The 18,117-nt window shown below is 36.0% G+C and overlaps 2 protein-coding genes across 2 annotated transcripts; both read left to right on the top strand.

Annotated features, from left to right (window-relative positions):
* The first annotated feature begins 154 nt into the window (after positions 1-154).
* Positions 155-5,716, top strand: LOC107005262 (homeobox-DDT domain protein RLT1-like). Its single transcript, XM_015203802.2, has 9 exons — positions 155-298; positions 393-511; positions 1,399-1,506; positions 1,602-2,249; positions 3,324-3,403; positions 3,971-4,432; positions 4,511-4,594; positions 4,691-4,791; positions 5,355-5,716. Exons 2-9 carry the CDS (start codon positions 505-507, stop codon positions 5,425-5,427), a joined length of 1,563 nt encoding a protein of 520 aa, XP_015059288.1. The 5' UTR covers positions 155-298; positions 393-504; the 3' UTR covers positions 5,428-5,716.
* Positions 5,717-7,990: 2,274 nt separating this feature from the next.
* On the top strand, positions 7,991-16,599 carry LOC107007235 (PH, RCC1 and FYVE domains-containing protein 1). Its single transcript, XM_015205763.2, has 9 exons — positions 7,991-8,808; positions 9,957-10,043; positions 11,371-11,460; positions 12,042-12,122; positions 12,261-12,455; positions 12,579-14,711; positions 14,998-15,144; positions 15,280-15,665; positions 15,947-16,599. The coding sequence occupies exons 1-9, from the start codon at positions 8,737-8,739 to the stop codon at positions 16,077-16,079; spliced, it is 3,324 nt and encodes a 1,107-aa protein (XP_015061249.1). The 5' UTR covers positions 7,991-8,736; the 3' UTR covers positions 16,080-16,599.
* The last annotated feature ends 1,518 nt before the right edge of the window (positions 16,600-18,117 follow it).

The following is an 18,117-nucleotide window of genomic DNA, read 5'->3' as shown; positions in this document are numbered from 1 at the left end:
TAAACGTGTCACATTCAAAGCCTGAACATAAAAATAAACTTAGTAAAAAAACATTTTTTCCTATCACATCTGATACAAATTCAAAATATAATCGAACTCTAATATAGACTTCGAACTTACTATTAACAAAAAAAACACACATACATGTCATCATTCGAATATGTAAAACATAAGAGTTAATACTCTTCAAGATACCCAAATCTCTTCAACTCTCCCCTATAGTTTTTGTATTCTTCCCCTCTTTAGTTCACCAAATTTCTTCCCTTTTTTGCTTCCTGAAATTAGTAATCAGTGCGATGTATGTGAATTTTGAGTTATAGATTATGCTTATACTCTCTCTTTCTTCTCTCTGTACATGTATTTATGCTCCAATTTTTGTTCTTTGTATACAGATGCACACAGGGGCGCTTCAATCTTCGCATTCTCCGCTGATTTGGGGTTCGAATTTTGAGTTAATAAGCAAAAGGGGTTAACGAAAAGCCCAGAGAAATTTGACGAGAGATCATGGAAGGTATCGTTTTTTCTAAAAAAAGTTATCGGTTTTTCCTTTGTTATTAGCTAGCTAGATCAATTTTGGAATCTGAGTATGTTACATGTTGTTCAATTTAGTTTCCGTTTCATGGAAAGTTACAATCTTGGATGTTGTTTTGGAATCTGGAATTTGGGTTTTAGAGGTCTAAGTTTCATCAGATTATATTGCTATTTTTTGATAATTCCAAGCCAGCTTAAGTGCAACTTGGCTAGTTACATGGGTTAGTGGCTGCTGCTACCTTCCAACGATACATGTATAGGGTAACTCTGTCTAGAAATTACATAGTGTTTTTGCCTCTGCTGACTGCTGGAATTTGAACTTAAGATCTCATGGTTCTTAATTCCATTTTATTGACCATGAGGCCACACTTTTGGGGTGCTATTTTAGTTTGCTACTCCCGGATTTTCAATTTTATTTATCTGGCTTTGACTTGACGTAGAGTTTATGGAAGTAAAGAAAGACTTGTGAATTTGTGGTGGTCTTAAACTAAAGATATGTAGGTAGTACCAAAATATCCATTAATTTTGTGGACTTACACTTGTCATCTAGAAAGTTAGAATCAAAGAGTACTCAGGAAACGGAAGTAAGATAATTAAATTGAAAAGGAGGGAGTATAAGTTACGTCTGGTACTATGGATGACTACTTTTCTGCATCGTGGTTAGTTGTGGATTTTGCTTTCCACCCTAATCAACTAGATAGTTTTTTTTCCTTTGGTTTAAAAATTAGATCTCTCAAATAATGCTTATGAATTTGTTCAATTTATAGTTGGACCTACTGGTATTGGAACTTGGAACAATTGATTGTGATCTTTATTTCCAGCTTGTGTCATTGTTGGCTTTATTAATTTCTTTTATCCATACTCTAGATTCACATGAAATACATTCTGAAGATGATAAAGGTCATGTTGGGAAACTCAAGGCAAGAATAATGAAGACACCTGCACAACTTGAGGGTCTTGAGAAATTCTATCAGGGTAACAACTCTTACTTACTTTTTCTTGTTTTGCAATAAGCTTCTATGCTGTATGTTATTTCAAATATAACTATGAGAGAACTTGCAAAATTTCAGAGCATAAGTATCCTACAGAGTCAATGAAATTGGAGGTGGCACAGTCATTGGGATTAACAGAAAAGCAGGTTTCTGGGTGGTTTTGTCATAGGCGGTTGAAAGACAAGAGGCTATCGAGTCGGGAAACAAATGCAAAAGGAAGACAAGATCGTTCAAGCGGCGTCATTCAGGACCGTGGCAGCGGTTTTAGGCAGGATTCTTGTGGAAGTACTAAGCAAGGAGATGATAAATATTTTGATCATCGGGAAGTTGAGAGTAGAAGATTAACTGGGCCAGAAGTCTCAACTGCGGATGTGACGCGTGAAGCTGACACTAGGTATAGAGCAGAGTCTAACCTCATGGAGGACACACCTTCAGGAAGTAGCTCTTCCTTACGTGATGCACGTTTTTCACAAAATGTAGAATCATTTGATATGGCAACTTCAAGATACCTACCAGGTAATGAACCTACTGATCTCAAGTGTGTGAAACCAAGGACTGGCCCATCAGGGTATCTAAAAGTGAAAGCAAAGGTAGAAAATGCTTCAATTACTGCTGTGAAGAGGCAATTGGGAAGTCTCTACCGCCAGGATGGTCCACTACTTGGTGTAGTATTTGACCAGCTTCCACGGGGTGCTTTTGAATCATCAGTGCAAACTCCTGTTGACGGTGAGTTAAAATGGTTGCTTCTCTTTCATTGTTGACCTTTTTTTGACTCAAGTCTTTTTTCATCCGTTCATTTCATTGACTTGTGAGTGAGCATGCCTTTCTCTCCCAGAAGAAGCTTTGTGTCCTTAAAGCATGCTAATTCTGTTTCTACTTGGTTTGTTTTTTTGAGAACTAATTCAGTCCCTATTTAGTTTAGCTTTTGATTTTAGATTTTGTTGTGCTTCTATACAACTAAAACACTTCTCTCATCATATGGCTCTGTGAAAGTTTATTTACAGTTTCGTAAGGAACAACATATTTTTGTATATAGAACAGTTCTTTTTTATGTTTAAAAAATGATTATGACAACAGTGGTTATTTTATAAGAAATGCTAAAATGATCCTGATTACTTAACAAAATCAGCTCATATTGACAATATTGTTAAATTTGGATTACGACCAAAGCTGATTCTGTTCTTTAGGTTTTATAAGAGCGGTAATTATGAATTTAATGGATTAGGGTCCGCTTGTCTCCTATCTGCAAGTTGTGAAGTCCCTTTTTCCATGTTCTGTTGATACTATGGGGTTTATTTTTGTGCTAGTCTTTTATTGAGGTCATCTTAAACACATGCTTGTACATCCAGAATTACGTGTTTGTCTGCTCTTAATTGAGTTGGCAGAACAAAGCTGAGAACCTCGTAAACTTTAATTTGGTTCATTTTCTTTCTTTTGAGAGGAATAAAATTAAAATTTTAATAATACTTTATCAACTTCGATGTGCCCATTATCGTAATTTTGTGTTGTTTGAAACTTTCACGTGCACAAGTACACGGTGTATAACGTTCCTCTAGTATTCAGATTAATTTTTGTTTAGATGTAAAAAGAGTGAGGGTTATTTGTTGCTGAATGAGTGAAGTTCTTTTTGCCATGTCTAATACCACTTCTACTCAGCATTGTACTTCATTTTCAAGTTTTTATGCTTGAGCATGCATCCTTTTTTTTTGTTTTTTGCATCTCATTGTGGATTCTTAAAGTGTAGTTTAGTGTCTAATACAGAGAGTTGCTGACTTTTACTTTCATATTAATGTTTGTCAGACCCTATATATTCTGGAGAACCTGTTCCAGATCTTACACCAGATTTCACTAAAGTCGACAAGCGATCCAATTCATGCATAGTAAGTGGATCTTGTGCAACTTGATCTTAGTGATTTGGTAAACTTTGATTTCATAGTTCTCAACCATGAACTTACTGCATTATGTACAGGAATGCTTGATTTGTGTCAAGTTGATAATTAATTGAATTTAGACTAGGAATTTTATGTATATCTTTTACTCTTGTGACAACAGTTGCTGATATACTTCAGTCAATTGATCTTTTAAATGAATAATGTGAAGGAAGTACCAATCATAGAACTGTGGTATAGCAACACTACACAAAAGAATCATGTAGGGCTATTAATTTGAACTTCTCTTTTGTTTAGATATTTTGCATTGGACCATGGATATACCTTTTCTTAAAAAGATTTATCCACCGTGGAGGGAAGCTTGTTTTAGCGAAACCTTACCTATCTCGAGGATTTAAATATCTTTACGTTTTTCTACTGGCTCAAATGTAAATGGGTTGAGATAAAATTGTGCTTTATTTAGTGCCTCCTGCCCTACCATAAGATCTTACAATCAAAGTTAAAGCACTCAAGTCAATCTGTTGAATTACCTACTCTGCTTTTACGTTGGTCCAATAGGGGTATGGATCCATTTCCAAGATAAACTCTCATGGCTCTGATTTGGATGGTGCAAACTTCAAAAAGTCAAACAAGTCTTCTCATCCTGAATATTACATCAACCAAAAGCCTGATCGGAATTCCTCTATGCACAATGGTGATCGGTACTATCTTGGGCGGAACTCGTCGATAGAGATGCGCAAAGATTCTGGAAGAGAAGTGGCAGTTGATGGCAGATGCAACTATAAGCTTATGGCTAAACATGATGGTGCAGCTAATCCTGGCTCTAGTGGTGGTTTTCAAAGTTCCTACATTGGAAAAGTCAACAGGGAGCAGGTAACTGCTAGGTTCACTAGCCGTGATGGCTTGAGCCTTGACATTGCGGAGGAGGAAGATCTTCAATGCAAGCCTTCAAATTTTGTCCATAAGGGAAGTAAGCAACATTATTGTCCAGAGAGAGAGCTCTCCAGTACAGTTGAAAAGGTATAATGCCATTTTTGTGCTGTGCTTCTTTATTATCCAGCAATATCTAGATAATTTTACTTTGATTATGATATATAGGATTACATCCATGTGGACCGACCAACCGTTGATGAAGATTATAATGAAGATCATGTGAAGATACAGTGGGAGAATGAAATGAGGGTAAGCTTTTTAGCTCATGTTAGTATGTTACTATTTGTAATTCCTTTAGATAAAGATATGGTCATTTGAACTCTTTGAATACAAAATATTTTGAAGGTTGCCAAAAGAGCAAGGGATGAGGAAGCTCCTAACCATCAAGAGTATGTGAGGAAAGCATCAGTGACTAGAATGCCATCCCAGACAAATCATCAGATAAGGTTTGGCCATGTTTAAGACCTTGGTTTCTAATCTAATGTGCATCTATATTTGAACGTATATGGCTCCATCTTGAGATGTTTGACTGAGATATCAAGGTTTTGGAGAATCATATTTAGTTCTTCAATGGCTTGCTGAAACAATTTTAAAAATAGATTTGTGATGTAAAGTACAGAAGATTGCATGGTAGAAAGTTCTGCCTCTCATAAGTGATTTATGTCAACTGTCTCCAACTCCATTACCTTGTCTTGTGCATTCATAGTAGGTTACTTATGACACTTCTGAACAATGTACGGTCCTCTGTACATAGCATAGTGTTCAAACACAAACATTTGTAGCCATTACTGAGTGTGTCAAGTTCTGCTGTCTTGTATTTGTCGGTGTGATAGTAAAGTTGTGAAGAATGCCTTTTACCTTCTATATATGACAAAAGTGAAACTAGTAACCTGAAATGACCGGTTCCGATAATGTGAATTATTTGCAATGCCAATGTATATAAGTTAAATGTTTTTAACAATTGTCTTTATTGTTATGCTAACAATGATACTCGCTGTGTTCGTTCTAGTTTTGCTGCAGAGATGTCATCTAGCTTTAGTGAAGATGACAAAACAGAAGAAACCAGTTCTTTTGAGGATTGAGAGATTTACAGTTTCCAAAGAAAAGTTAAAAAGTGCAGAAGCTATAGTGATTCTTGAATTCCTATTTGTTGATAGCTTAAGTTACTTTGGATTTGTACAGTTCAAAACAACTTATAATGCTCTCATCAGTATACCAGCATGTGAAATTGAACAACTTTGGTCTCTGTACAGTAAAAGTAGTAGTACTTTTTTTCAAATGTAGTAGCTGGATGCTGAAATTAGAAGAATATTGAGTTTTATATTGACATTTAAGCTTTAGATTCAATGAGAAACTGATCAAAATAAACCATCTCTTGTTGCACGGATTCTTTAAAAATTTTGCTAGGTGTGTGTCAGATTCTCCAAAAGTAGTATATTTTGGAGGATATGATATCGTGATAACAATCGTGGATAATTTTGGAGAGTTCGAGTAACATTGGATACTTATAAAAGGTGTCATTCGACGTAACGCTTCGATAAAATCTTGATTCTAAATAATCTTAATTTTGAATTTTGATGATAAAAACTATTGGTTCTGTCTGACCTTTTGTTCCAAGCAATCAAAGTGGAAAAAGGATTTAAATAAAATAACACATCTAAGTGGTTTAGTTATATGAGATAATGAAGCATATCACGTGATATGTTTTTGTTTAAAGCCAAACTCCATTTTATTTTTTCATGTGGATAGTTTTTGTTGAGTATAATTATTGATAAGTATAATCAAAGGCGGTCAGTAGTCAATATTTGAACTGAGAATCATGAGATTATACGTTCAAATCTCCAATAAAAACAAAAATATCAAGTGAATTCTTCCGCATTTATCTTAGATAGACAAAGTTAACTGATACATGATAAATGATTTTTAAAATTAATCAAGGTGCGGATAAATTGATCTGAACATCCCAATTATCAAAAATAAAATAAAATTTATTGATAAATACATCACTACACACAAGTATGTTTAAAGAAGGGACCATGTACAATTCTCTTTTGTGGCTATTTCTTTTTCTTCTACAACTAGAAAAGTGCCTAAGCTTGTAGAGTTGTGGTATTGGTCATTTTCAATATGTTGAAAAGACAAATGTTGTTGTCAAGGGGCATTTTATGGTCATAGTATATCTTTAAAATTAAATAAAACAAATAGAATTTATTACTAATATATGATAAAATTTCAAATTATCAAGAATTATAACGGAGTGATAAGTATATATTTATTCGAAAATATTTTTTATACTATGAAATTTTTGAAGCGAATCCAAATATAATCGGAATAATATATAATTTGTTTCTATATTCAATCTTTATGATTGACTTAGTAACAAATGAATACTAGGAAGCATTCTGTTGATAAATCAAATCAACATTAATAAGCCACTTTTATTGGTTTACTCAATTTGAGGGGAAATTTTTATGTAAATATATTTGAGTATCATATCTTAATTAATAATTTAAGATAATTTTATTTTTCTTCATTTTTTTTTCAAAACTTCCACTATGAAGAATAGAAATCCACACTTTAATCAGAAACCACATAAACAAAGAGACAGAAAAAAGAAAAGAAAAGAATAAAATATTAAATTTTCTGTTAATCTATTTGATTTGACAAAAGAAAAAAAAAAGGAATATATTTCATGTTGTTTCATTCCTTTTTTAAAAAAAATTCAAGAAGGATTTTAGACAACTAAGAGTTAAAAAGGAATATATTTCATGTTGCTTCTCATAATTTAATAAATCTTCACAATAAGATATAATTTCCTAATATTAATATAGAAAGGAAATATATCTTAAAATATTTATCAAAATTTATATTATCAGTAGTTTATTTATTTAAAAGCGTTTGATTAGACAACAAAGAAGGAAAAAGGAATTTAAGAACAAGAAATAGTTTATATGAATCGAAAAAAATGACATTATAATTTAACACCAACAATAATAACAACATATCTAGTGTAATTATATGAATATGATCCGAAGATCTAACTTGGGAGATAGAGAGATTGTTTGCCCACTATATAACAATATCATATCTAGTATATTCACTCGACTGAAATTTGAATGACTAACTTGGAAGTAGAAAAGTTATTTACAACTATGATTTAATAACAACAGTAACTTCAGTGCAATCGCACAAGTGAGGTCGAGAGTTTATTTGATACGATAATTTAACAATAACATTTCCAATATAATCGCATGAGTGAAGTTTGCGGAACTAACTCGACAGCTAAAGATTTGGGAGGTAGAGAAATTATTTGTCACTATATAAATACAATATCATATCCATTATAATCACACAACTAAAGTTCGAAGGATTGATTTGAATGTAGAAAAGTTATTTGCAATTATAATTTAATAACAATAATAACAACAACAACCTTAGTATAATCACACGAGTGAGGTCGTTGAGCTAATTTGAGAGGGTGAGAGATTGTTTGCCACAATAATTTAACAATAATATTACCAATATAATCACACGAGTGAAGTACGCGAAACTAACTTGAAAGCTAAAAAAACTGTTTTTGATAGATTCTCGGTGGTATAATTTTACGGTGGCAAATACTTGATTAAATTTCTACATAAATCCACGCTTTCTCTTTCTCTCTCTTCAGTACCTTTCCCTTCTCTCTCATCTGCAAACAACACTGTATGCCTCTGTGTTTTGCTTCTTCCTTCAATTGGAAAAATTTAGATCAACTGATTCCTCAAATAGCTACAGATTCTGCTCCTGATCTCTCTGCCATTGTTTCTCTCTCTAAAATCCCTTCTCTCTTTCTCTCTCAATCAGCAAAAACAGTCCAGCTTATTACACTCATTGTCACTATTAGTTCATCCATTTGTTGTTTCGGCTATATGGGTTTCTTTCTTTATCGTTTTTCTTAGTGAAATTTATCACACCCATCAACCGATTTTCGGTTTACAAGCATTTTATTCTGAAAATTGAACTAAAGACACACAAGAAGGAGCTGAATTTGTTGTTTTAGCTATATGGGTGTCATTCGTTTCCGTTTTTCTTAGTGAAATTTACTACACCCATAAACCTATTTTCGGTTTACAAGCTTTTTACCTTGTGGGGTTTCCTGCATTTAATGCACTGTTACTAGAAATCCCCCAAATGGCGTTGCAATTACTGCAGTTCAGTTCTTATTAAGAAATTGGGTTCTTCACTGTTTGATGAATTGATGAATTTGAGATGGTCCTTATTGGGAGGATTGAGTTTTGGAGCTGAAAGAGTTGGTGAGTTTGATGAATGAATGGGAGGAATTGGAGCTGAAAATGGGGTTTTTAGAGATTTGGGTTTACTGTGAGCGATAGCTTTGGGGTTGTCATATTTTGATGTCTGTCACTGGTAGAATGAATTCAGATGTCAACAGAGCTAGTGGACTAATTGAAAGGGATATTGAACAGGTACAAATATACTGTCAACTCTTCTCATTATTTTAAGCCTGTAATATTGTGAATAATAATCACTGAATTATTTGTTGAACATGCATTTCACTGGATATGTTGCTTTCCTTGAGCCGAGGGTCTATCGAAAACAAGCTCTTTACCCTCCCAAGTAGTGTTGCTAAAGACGCGTTTAGGCTCAAAATGTGTTGATTGCCTCACTTAATGTGCACTTCACTGTTGTCATCAAGGCTCAAAGACATAGTTTTTTTTTTCCATTTCTCTGTTTATATATGTGTCATTCATGCTTATAATTAATAATCTTGGACTTAATATATACTATTTGTATTTTTTCTCCCTTTGCGCCCTTTTTTCTCATTAAAGTCCATACTTTATTTGCGAGCTTTGTGCTTAAAGCCCCAGCAGACCTTAGAGTTTTTCTGCCTTTTATTTTAGTAATATAACACTGCTCCCAAGCCCACTCTACCCCTCCGACATTAGACGGGGTATGTTGTTGATGCATTTCTGTCATATTGGTTATCTGTAGTAAGCTGGATATGCATGTTTAAAGAAGTTATTGGATTTAGAAGATTTGTCTCAGTAATGCCTTTGGTCTATGCCTTACTCCTCTGTAGAAGAAATATAGTTGAATAGAGATCTTAGTGAATGAAGGATGTTATGTGAACAAGTATTAAGGTTGTCTCATTAGCAAGTTTGCTCTTGCTAATGAAACTAGAATTTGTCGCCTTCAGATTTTGTAATTTTTGGAAAAAGATACTTTTTTTTTAAAAAAAATAGGAAAGATAGCAGATTTTGTAATTTTCCAAATATGAATTTGTGCAACACCAAACAAAAACTTTGATTTTAATAATTAGTTTACACATATAGTATCGGTGAACACAGATAGTTTTGGTGAAAGGAGACTTCAGTTTATGCATAAAGTTTTGGTGAAAGGAGACTATAGTCTATGAGATTTTTAATTTTAAAAAATAAGTGTTACTAATGCACCTACTTTAAAGAGTCTGTCTTGTTGTATTTACTTCCATGACCTAATTCAGAAATCTTAATTGTTTGCGAGTCTTATAATATTAGTCATTCTCTCTTTGCATATGCAGCATTTAGTTTAATGTCCTATTAGCTTCACGTTCCTTTTATTTGATTTATCTCAGGCAATAACTGCGCTAAAAAAGGGGGCATGTTTGCTGAAGTATGGAAGAAGGGGAAAGCCAAAGTTTTGTCCCTTCCGTCTGGCAAATGTAAGCTTCATTTCGTTCTTTTTTTGTTACTTTTTCTTACATTTGGCTCTTGCCTTTCTTGGCATTGAAATCTTGTTTGAGATCGTATGCATCCCAACTTTGTAATCATATGAGCTGGGTGAGTTGAGATGGGCGTCCATGTAGATCCAACTATACCACAGTTTGCTGCACGGTGAGACCCCACATCTAGACGACTAGATGTTGTTACAAGAACCCCTATCATTTATTCGGGAGATCGAGATCGAGTTCTCCATACTGAGTGTTTTAGGACGTAGAACTGGTTGCGAGGAAGCGTGTAATAGGTGGACATTGGCATCCTCTAAAGTTGAAAGTGTAGGTTCACCATGACATTGGTGTCTTAATGAAGCAAATTAGTACATTTATGCATATCTTTCTCCTTTATTTAACAGTGCACTTGAAGTTTGTTGTGTTTTGGCCGATATTCAATTTTATGTGTCCAGCGTGTAGATATTTCATCCTCAACGCTCGTCTCAGTTCTGATTAGTGACTGGTAATATTTACTAATATGGGTATACGTATCAAAAAAGTAATAGATTTAATATCATGATTGCAATTTCTTTTTGTTACTTTGTCTTCAGTTATCGCATGCATGTATCTGAAAACTCGAGTTGAATTAGTATCCTTTAGATATGTAAATAATAGTAGGAGAATGTCTGTTGTGATATTTGAAAAGTAAAACATAAGGAATCAAAGCCCTTCAGCCTCTGTGACAATTTGAAACTGTTAAATAGTAACGCAACTGCCATACACAAAAATGAAGCAAAAATAGTCACTCTGTTTCATGATTATAAGTAAGAAAATTGGAGTTTACTGAAAATCGGCAGTCTGAGTTCTCTTCCAAATGCTTGCCTTTACCATTGGCATAGAGGTTCTTTGTTCATAATTCCTGTTGTCATATAACCATTGTGAAGTAGTGTATTTGACTGCTTTTAGAATACACATGTGAACTTCATCCAGGTATTTTGTTTTTTGTTTCCTTGTCCCAAATAGTGCCAACATTTGAGCTCATGTTTCTAACTTTCTCGGGTTTAAACCTAAAGCCTTTGAGGATCACCATTTCCTTATTTGTCAGGTTGATGACTTTGCTTATAAATAAACTGTTACTGATATAAAATAGTCTTAAGCTTGCTGTATGGATATCAATTATTTCGATATACCTTTCACTATTGAGGTAGGAATTTACTACAAAAATCTGTGTATTACATCATTGTATCGTAGCTAACTTAACTACTGTGCTCCTTGGAACTTAGTTTTAATTGAAGGTAATGCTCTGAGTCTAAAGAAGAAGTCTGTCATTATGTTTCAGGACGAGTCTGCTCTGATATGGTTTTCAGGTAAAGAGGAGAAACACCTTAAGCTGAGTCATGTGTCAAGAATAATATCTGGACAGCGCACTGTAAGTTTTCTCTGCTGAAGAGAGCTAATCTCCGTTCTATGAACTTTTGATATGTTTTATATGATTCTATCTACAAATTTGTCCTTCTTTCTATATCTCCTTCTGTTTTTTTCTAAATGGAGATGGAAGAACTTATATGGTGAAAGGTCAAATATGTGGTTAAATATATGCGTATTAGTGGCTTTTATGTCTTGCATGTTTCACCAAAAACTATACCACAATTTTATGCTTGATGTCTTTTCATATGTTATATACGTCATTCTGAGGAAATATTGCTGAATTTGTATGCTTATTTTCATGTTAATACTATGTGGTCGTCTGAACACTCTGGGTTAAAGTCCATGCTATACTAGCTGTTGTTGGTTTGATTTTGTTCGCTTTATAGTAAGTAATGATTTCTTTTGGCTTGTTCACATAGGTACAGACTTTGATGATATGAATTTGGCATCAATGTCTTTTTCTTTTTTCTTTTGCCAAATTTTTAGTTCTTATTGGACATGTTTTTTCAGTCTAGTCTAACAACCTATATGAAGGGTAAGTGGTGTATTGGATTGATAAACATTGCTTTTGCTCTTTTCCAGCCAATATTTCAAAGGCATCCACGACCTGAGAAAGAGTACCAATCTTTTTCTCTCATATATAATGATAGATCACTGGATTTGGTAAGAATTTCATTAGTAACAGCTGTATCTTTTTAGAGGGGAATTTTGTATGTAATTCAGGCAATTTTGTCTTATTTTTGAATGAATCTGGTTACAGAAACTCACTCTCTCACCTTGCTCTTCAATCATATGTTCTAGATATGCAAAGATAAAGAGGAAGCAGAGGTATGGTTTAGTGGCTTGAAGGCTTTAATTTCACGAGGGCACCAGCGAAAGTGGAGAACAGACTCAAGGAGCGATGGAATTCCTTCTGGTGCCACTAGTCCCAGAACATATACGCGGAGAAGCTCTCCTCTGCATTCTCCTTTTGGTAGTGGTGATAGCTCACAGAAGGTACGTTCCTTCCCTCACGCCTAAGCATGCATATGTAGCTGATACTTTATGTTTGTCAATATTGAGGTTCAATTATACAATTTTGTTTTTCTCTAAGTTGAATGACATCTATTTTTCCATCAGGATGGTGGTGACCAACTTCGCCTTCATAGTCCATATGGAAGCCCACCTAAAATTGGTGTAAATAAGGCCTTTTCTGATGTTATTTTATATGCTGTACCTCCCAAGGGCTTTTTCCCTTCAGATTCTGCTAGTGCTTCAATTCATTCTTTATCTTCTGGAGGTTCAAATGACATACATGGTCAGATGAAGGCAATGGGTATGGATAATTTTAGAGTAAGCCTTTCAAGTGCTGTTAGCTCATCAAGTCAAGGGTCTGGTCACGATGATGGTGATGCGCTAGGAGATGTTTTCATGTGGGGGGAAGGGACTGGTGATGGTGTCCTGGGTGGTGGACCTCATAGGATTGACAGTTGTAATGGTGTCAAAGTAGATTCGTTGTTGCCCAAAGCTTTAGAGTCTGCAGTTGTACTAGATGTCCAAAATTTAGCTTGCAGTGGAAAACACGCAGCACTAGTAACAAAGCAGGGTGAGATGTTCTCTTGGGGTGAGGAATCAGGAGGCAGGCTTGGGCATGGTGTCGATTCTGATGTTTTGCATCCAAAGCTTATAGATTCCCTCAGCCATACAAACATTGAACTTGTAGCTTGTGGTGAAAATCATTCCTGTGCTGTAACACTTTCTGGTGAATTGTACACCTGGGGTGCCGGGGATTTTGGTCTTCTTGGGCATGGGAATGAAGTTAGTCATTGGGTCCCCAAAAGAGTAAATGGACCCTTAGAGGGCATACATGTTTCTTATATCTCCTGTGGGCCCTGGCATACCGCTGTGGTGACCTCTGCTGGCCAATTATTTACTTTCGGGGATGGGACTTTTGGAGTTCTTGGTCATGGAGATAGAAAGAGTATTTCAAAACCAAGGGAAGTGGAATCTCTGAAGGGGCTTCGAACTGTTCGAGCAGCTTGTGGGGTTTGGCATACTGCTGCAGTTGTTGAAGTCATGGTGGGGAACTCTAGTTCAAGCAATTGTTCTTCAGGGAAACTTTTTACTTGGGGAGATGGGGATAAAGGTCGACTTGGGCATGGTGACAAGGAGTCGAAACTTGTTCCTACTTGTGTTGCAGCTCTTGTTGAACCCAATTTTTGCCAGGTTACTTGTGGACATAGCTTGACAGTTGCTTTAACCACTTCAGGTCATGTATATACAATGGGAAGTCCTGTATATGGTCAATTAGGTCATCCTCAAGCTGATGGGAAGCTTCCTTGTCATGTTGAAGGAAAACTCTCAAAGAGCTTTGTGGAGGAGATAGCATGTGGTGCTTACCATGTTGCTGTATTGACTTCCCGAACTGAAGTTTACACATGGGGAAAGGGAGCAAATGGAAGATTAGGTCATGGTACTACTGATGACAGAAATTCTCCCACCTTAGTGGAAGCTTTGAAAGACAAGCAAGTCAAAAGTATTGCTTGTGGTACTAATTTTACGGCAGCTATTTGCCTTCATAAATGGGCGTCAGGGGTTGACCAATCCATGTGTTCTGGCTGCCGTCTTCCTTTTAATTTCAAAAGGAAGCGCCACAACTGTTATAACTGTGGTCTTGTCTTTTGTCATTCATGTAGCAGCAAGAAATCACTGAAGACATCAATGGCACCAAATCCCAATAAACCTTATCGTGTCTGTGATAATTGTTGTAATAAATTGAAAAAGGTTATTGAAACTGATGCTTCATCTGAGGCTTCCATGAGTCGAAGAGGAAGCCTGAACCAGGGGTTAACTGATGACATAGACAAAAGTACTAAGCTGGATATAAGGTCTCGACCTCATCTAACTAGATTTTCTTCGATGGAATCCTTCAAACAAGTTGAAACCCGCTCTTCCAAACAGAAGAAGAAGTTTGAATTCAACAGCAGTCGTGTGTCACCTATTCCTAGTAGTAACTCACAATTGGGAGCTCTGAATAGTTCCAAATCTTCCAATCAAGTGTTTGCCTCATCCAAGAAGTTCTTCTCTGCTTCAGTTCCTGGTTCAAGGATTGTTTCTCGAGCAACATCACCAACATCTAGACGGGCCAGTCCACCTCGTTCTACTACACCAACTCCAACATTGGGTGGACTTACATCTCCAAGGATTGTTGTGGATGATGCTAAAAGGACAAATGGAAGTCTTAGTCAAGAGGTTGCTAAATTAAGAGCGCAGGTAGGTTGTTTTTCTACTATGCAGCTATCTCCTTCTGATGCAGTTTCTTCACCTCTCTACATGTTTTTATACTTGTTTCTGATATGGCTCTCAAACTTTGCAATGAGGTGCTGATTTGGCCTGTCACAAATAAAAGTACCAAAGTGTCTAGTTTTATGAAAAACATTAAAAGCTGCATGTATCGAGTTGGTGATGGAAAACGAGATAAGCTTGTGTATGATTTTAATGCTTGTGCCAACTTTTAATATTGCTTTGTGTCCAAACTCCTTGACTATCTTTATTATAGGTGGAAACTCTTACACGCAAGGCTCAACTTCAAGAGGTAGAACTGGAAAGAACTAGTAAGCAACTGAAGGAGGCAATATCAATTGCGGGGGAGGAGACAGCCAAATGCAAAGCAGCAAAAGAAGTGATCAAGTCACTTACTTCTCAGGTAAGTTAGAGTCATTTTTACCATTTTTACAAAAGTTGTGCATGTGTAGGAAAAAAAGTTGTGCTTCTCTTCATTTCTCAGTTTTGTTAGCTTCTCGTCCTGAGATTATGTACTGTGTATCTTTGTTTTTTATAGCTGAAGGAAATGGCTGAAAGGCTGCCAGTAGGTCCTGGCCGAAACGTCAAATCTCCTAAATCAGTTTCCTCCGAATCCAATATTACCTCCAGTGATATACCTAATGGCTGTATTGACCAAGTTCACAGTCAGCTTACTTTTCAAGAGTTGGAGACAAGTGTATTTAACAGCCAGTTGCTTTCTAATGGATCAAGCAATGCCAGTAATCGCAGTGCTGTTCACAATAGACAAGGGAATCCAGAGGCAACAACAAAAAATGGGGGCAGAACAAAAGAATGTGATTCTCGTAACGAGAATGAATGGGTTGAGCAAGATGAGCCAGGTGTATATATTACTCTTACCTCCCTACCTGGAGGCGTCAAAGATCTTAAAAGGGTTCGCTTCAGGTAAACAGCCAACGTAAATCTCTGTTATTGTTTTTGTGGCTGCTGACTAACCTGCCAACTTCTCTTTGTCCTCTATGTGTACATTAAAGAAAATACATTTGAGCATGTGAACAAGATTCTCTTAGTTGCTTTTATATCTGCAGTTATCCCGGAGTCGCCAATTAAATTTATGCTGTTTGTGCTATAGACCTCTTTTTACTTGTCTAGATTGCCAGAACTTCACTATTCTAATAATACAATGAAATCATATAATCATTATTCTTGAATGTCAAAACTTGCAGTCGGAAGCGGTTTAGCGAAAAACAAGCAGAAAAATGGTGGGCGGAGAACCGTGCAAGAGTTTATGAGCTGTACAACGTACGCGTAGTCGACAAGGCAAGCATTGGCACTGCAAGTGTGGATTTAGCACATTGAGACATGCAAATTACTATTTGTACATGAGTTTTCCTTTTTCCTTTTTGGTCCTAACTCAAGTTCACGCCACACAGTGATTCACATCATGTTGATCATATAGGTTTAGTGTTTACAAATTTGTAGGGAGGAATCAAGGGTTGGCATAGAAGTGCTAGGAATGAAATGCTTGCTTGTAAGAGTTTGCTAGTTTTTTTCTTTCCCTGAGGACCAGACCAGTAGCGCACAGTTTGAAACTCAGTGGATAATAGTCTTGCTCTTTACCTACTTACATACCTGGCTTTTGTTGGTGGCTGCACCCACACATCATGCGCTACGCTCTTATCCTTGGACCAAAGCCTTGTGGGCTTTCTATTATTCCAATGGCTTGACCACTATTTGTTTTTCCCCTTCCTAATTGCTATGTGGGGGAATAGAGATGTAGTTTTAGTAGGTTGCTTGTCCTTGTTGGGAGATACTTCCTTGTAAATTTTCCCAATTTAATGCATATTTGGATTTCAAATCCATACTGTGTTTCTGTTTATCTTTCTGTTCAATTTTCCCTTTTGTTTATGATTTATCTATAATGCTAATGATAATGAAGAATATATTGATTGAAATGTCAGTTTATTACAAGAACAACTATATATGGATTAATTAGAGCACACATAAAGTATAAACCTACGCTAAATCTTCTAAAAGTTGCTGCAAAAAGTATTAATTAGTGATAATTCAAATTTGATGCACAATTCGTATTACCGGCGACCAACACCGAAAAGTTATTTTGGGGCTCGAACAGTTTAGTCTGTCAGTAAAAGTCACCTTTAGTGGCGACGAAAACCACTGCTCAAGGTTATGAATTTAGTCGCTAAAAGTCACTTTTAACGTCTAAATCCGCCACTAAGGTTATGCATGTCGTTGCTAAAAGTTGCCTTTAGTAGCAACAGAAACCGCACTAAAAGTATCGTGCTAAAAGCAACATTTGTGGCGACTAAAATCGCCGCTAAAACTCTCTTTTCGTGGCAGCTAAAATTGCCGCTCAAGGTTATGCAAGTCGTCGCTAAAAGTCTAATTTAGTAGCAACTAATATCGCTGCTAAAAGTATAAATGTCGTTGCTAAAAGTCTCTTTAGTGGCGAGAAGAGTAGCTGTTAAACGTATGAATGTCGTCGCTAAAAGTTTCTTTAGTGTTGACAAGAATCGCTGCTAAATATAAGAATGTCGTCGCTAGAAGTCTCTTTAGTGGCGACAAGAGTCGCTGCTAAAAGTATGAATGTCGTCGCTAAAAGTCTCTTTAGGTAGCGACAAGAGTCGCTGCTAAAAGTATGAATGCCGTCGCTAAAAGCCTCTTTAGTAACGACTATGTCGCAGCTAAAAGTATGAACGTCGTCGCTAAAAGTAAGTTTTAGTGGCGACTAAATTCGCTGCTAAAAGTATGAACGTAATCGCTAAAAGTAAGTTTTAGGGCGACTAAATTCGCTGCTAAAAGTATGAACGTCGTCGCTAAAAGTAAGTTTTAGAGGCGACAAAAGTCGCTGCTAAACGTATGAATGTCGTCGCTAAAAGTAAGTTTTAGAGGCGACAAAAGTCCCTGCTAAACGTATGAATGTCGTCGCTAAAAGTAAGTTTTAGTGGCGACTAAAGTCGCTGCTAAAAGTATGAATTTCGTCGCTAAAAGTACGTTTTAGTGACGACTATAGTCGCTGCTAAAAGTATGAATGTCGTCGCTAAAAGTACTTTAGTGACGACTATAGTCGCTGCTAAAAGTATGAATGTCGTCGCTAAAAGCATGTTTTAGTGGCGACTATAGTCGCTGCTAAGATGAATGTCGTCGCTAAAAGTAAGTTTTAGTAGCGACTAAAGTCGCTGCTAAAAGTATGAATTTCGTGCTAAAAATATGTTTTAGTGACGACTATAGTCGCTGGTAAAAGTATGAATGTCGTCGCTAAAAGTATCTTTAGTGACGACTATAGTCGCTGCTAAAAGTATGAATGTCGTCTCTAAAAGTATCTTTAGTGACGACTAAAATCGCTGCTAAAAAGTATGAATGTCGTCGCTAAAAG

The sequence above is a fragment of the Solanum pennellii genome, chromosome 12, assembly GCF_001406875.1.
Source record: "Solanum pennellii chromosome 12, SPENNV200".
Lineage (NCBI taxonomy): Eukaryota > Viridiplantae > Streptophyta > Magnoliopsida > Solanales > Solanaceae > Solanum > Solanum pennellii.
This window is presented reverse-complemented; position numbering and strand designations above follow the sequence as displayed.

What these genes read in the sequence shown, in the direction of transcription:
- LOC107005262 (XM_015203802.2), top strand. An exon ending in AGTGCAAACTCCTGTTGACG is followed by an intron (nt 2,250 to 3,323) that starts GTGAGTTAAAAT and finishes AATGTTTGTCAG; the next exon opens with ACCCTATATATTCTGGAGAA. An exon ending in CAGACAAATCATCAGATAAG is followed by an intron (nt 4,792 to 5,354) that starts GTTTGGCCATGT and finishes TGTTCGTTCTAG; the next exon opens with TTTTGCTGCAGAGATGTCAT.
- LOC107007235 (XM_015205763.2), top strand. Translation starts at nt 8,737, where the DNA reads ATGTCTGTCACTGGTAGAATGAATTCAGATGTCAACAGAGCTAGTGGA. An exon ending in GTCCCTTCCGTCTGGCAAAT is followed by an intron (nt 10,044 to 11,370) that starts GTAAGCTTCATT and finishes ATTATGTTTCAG; the next exon opens with GACGAGTCTGCTCTGATATG. An exon ending in ATGATAGATCACTGGATTTG is followed by an intron (nt 12,123 to 12,260) that starts GTAAGAATTTCA and finishes CATATGTTCTAG; the next exon opens with ATATGCAAAGATAAAGAGGA.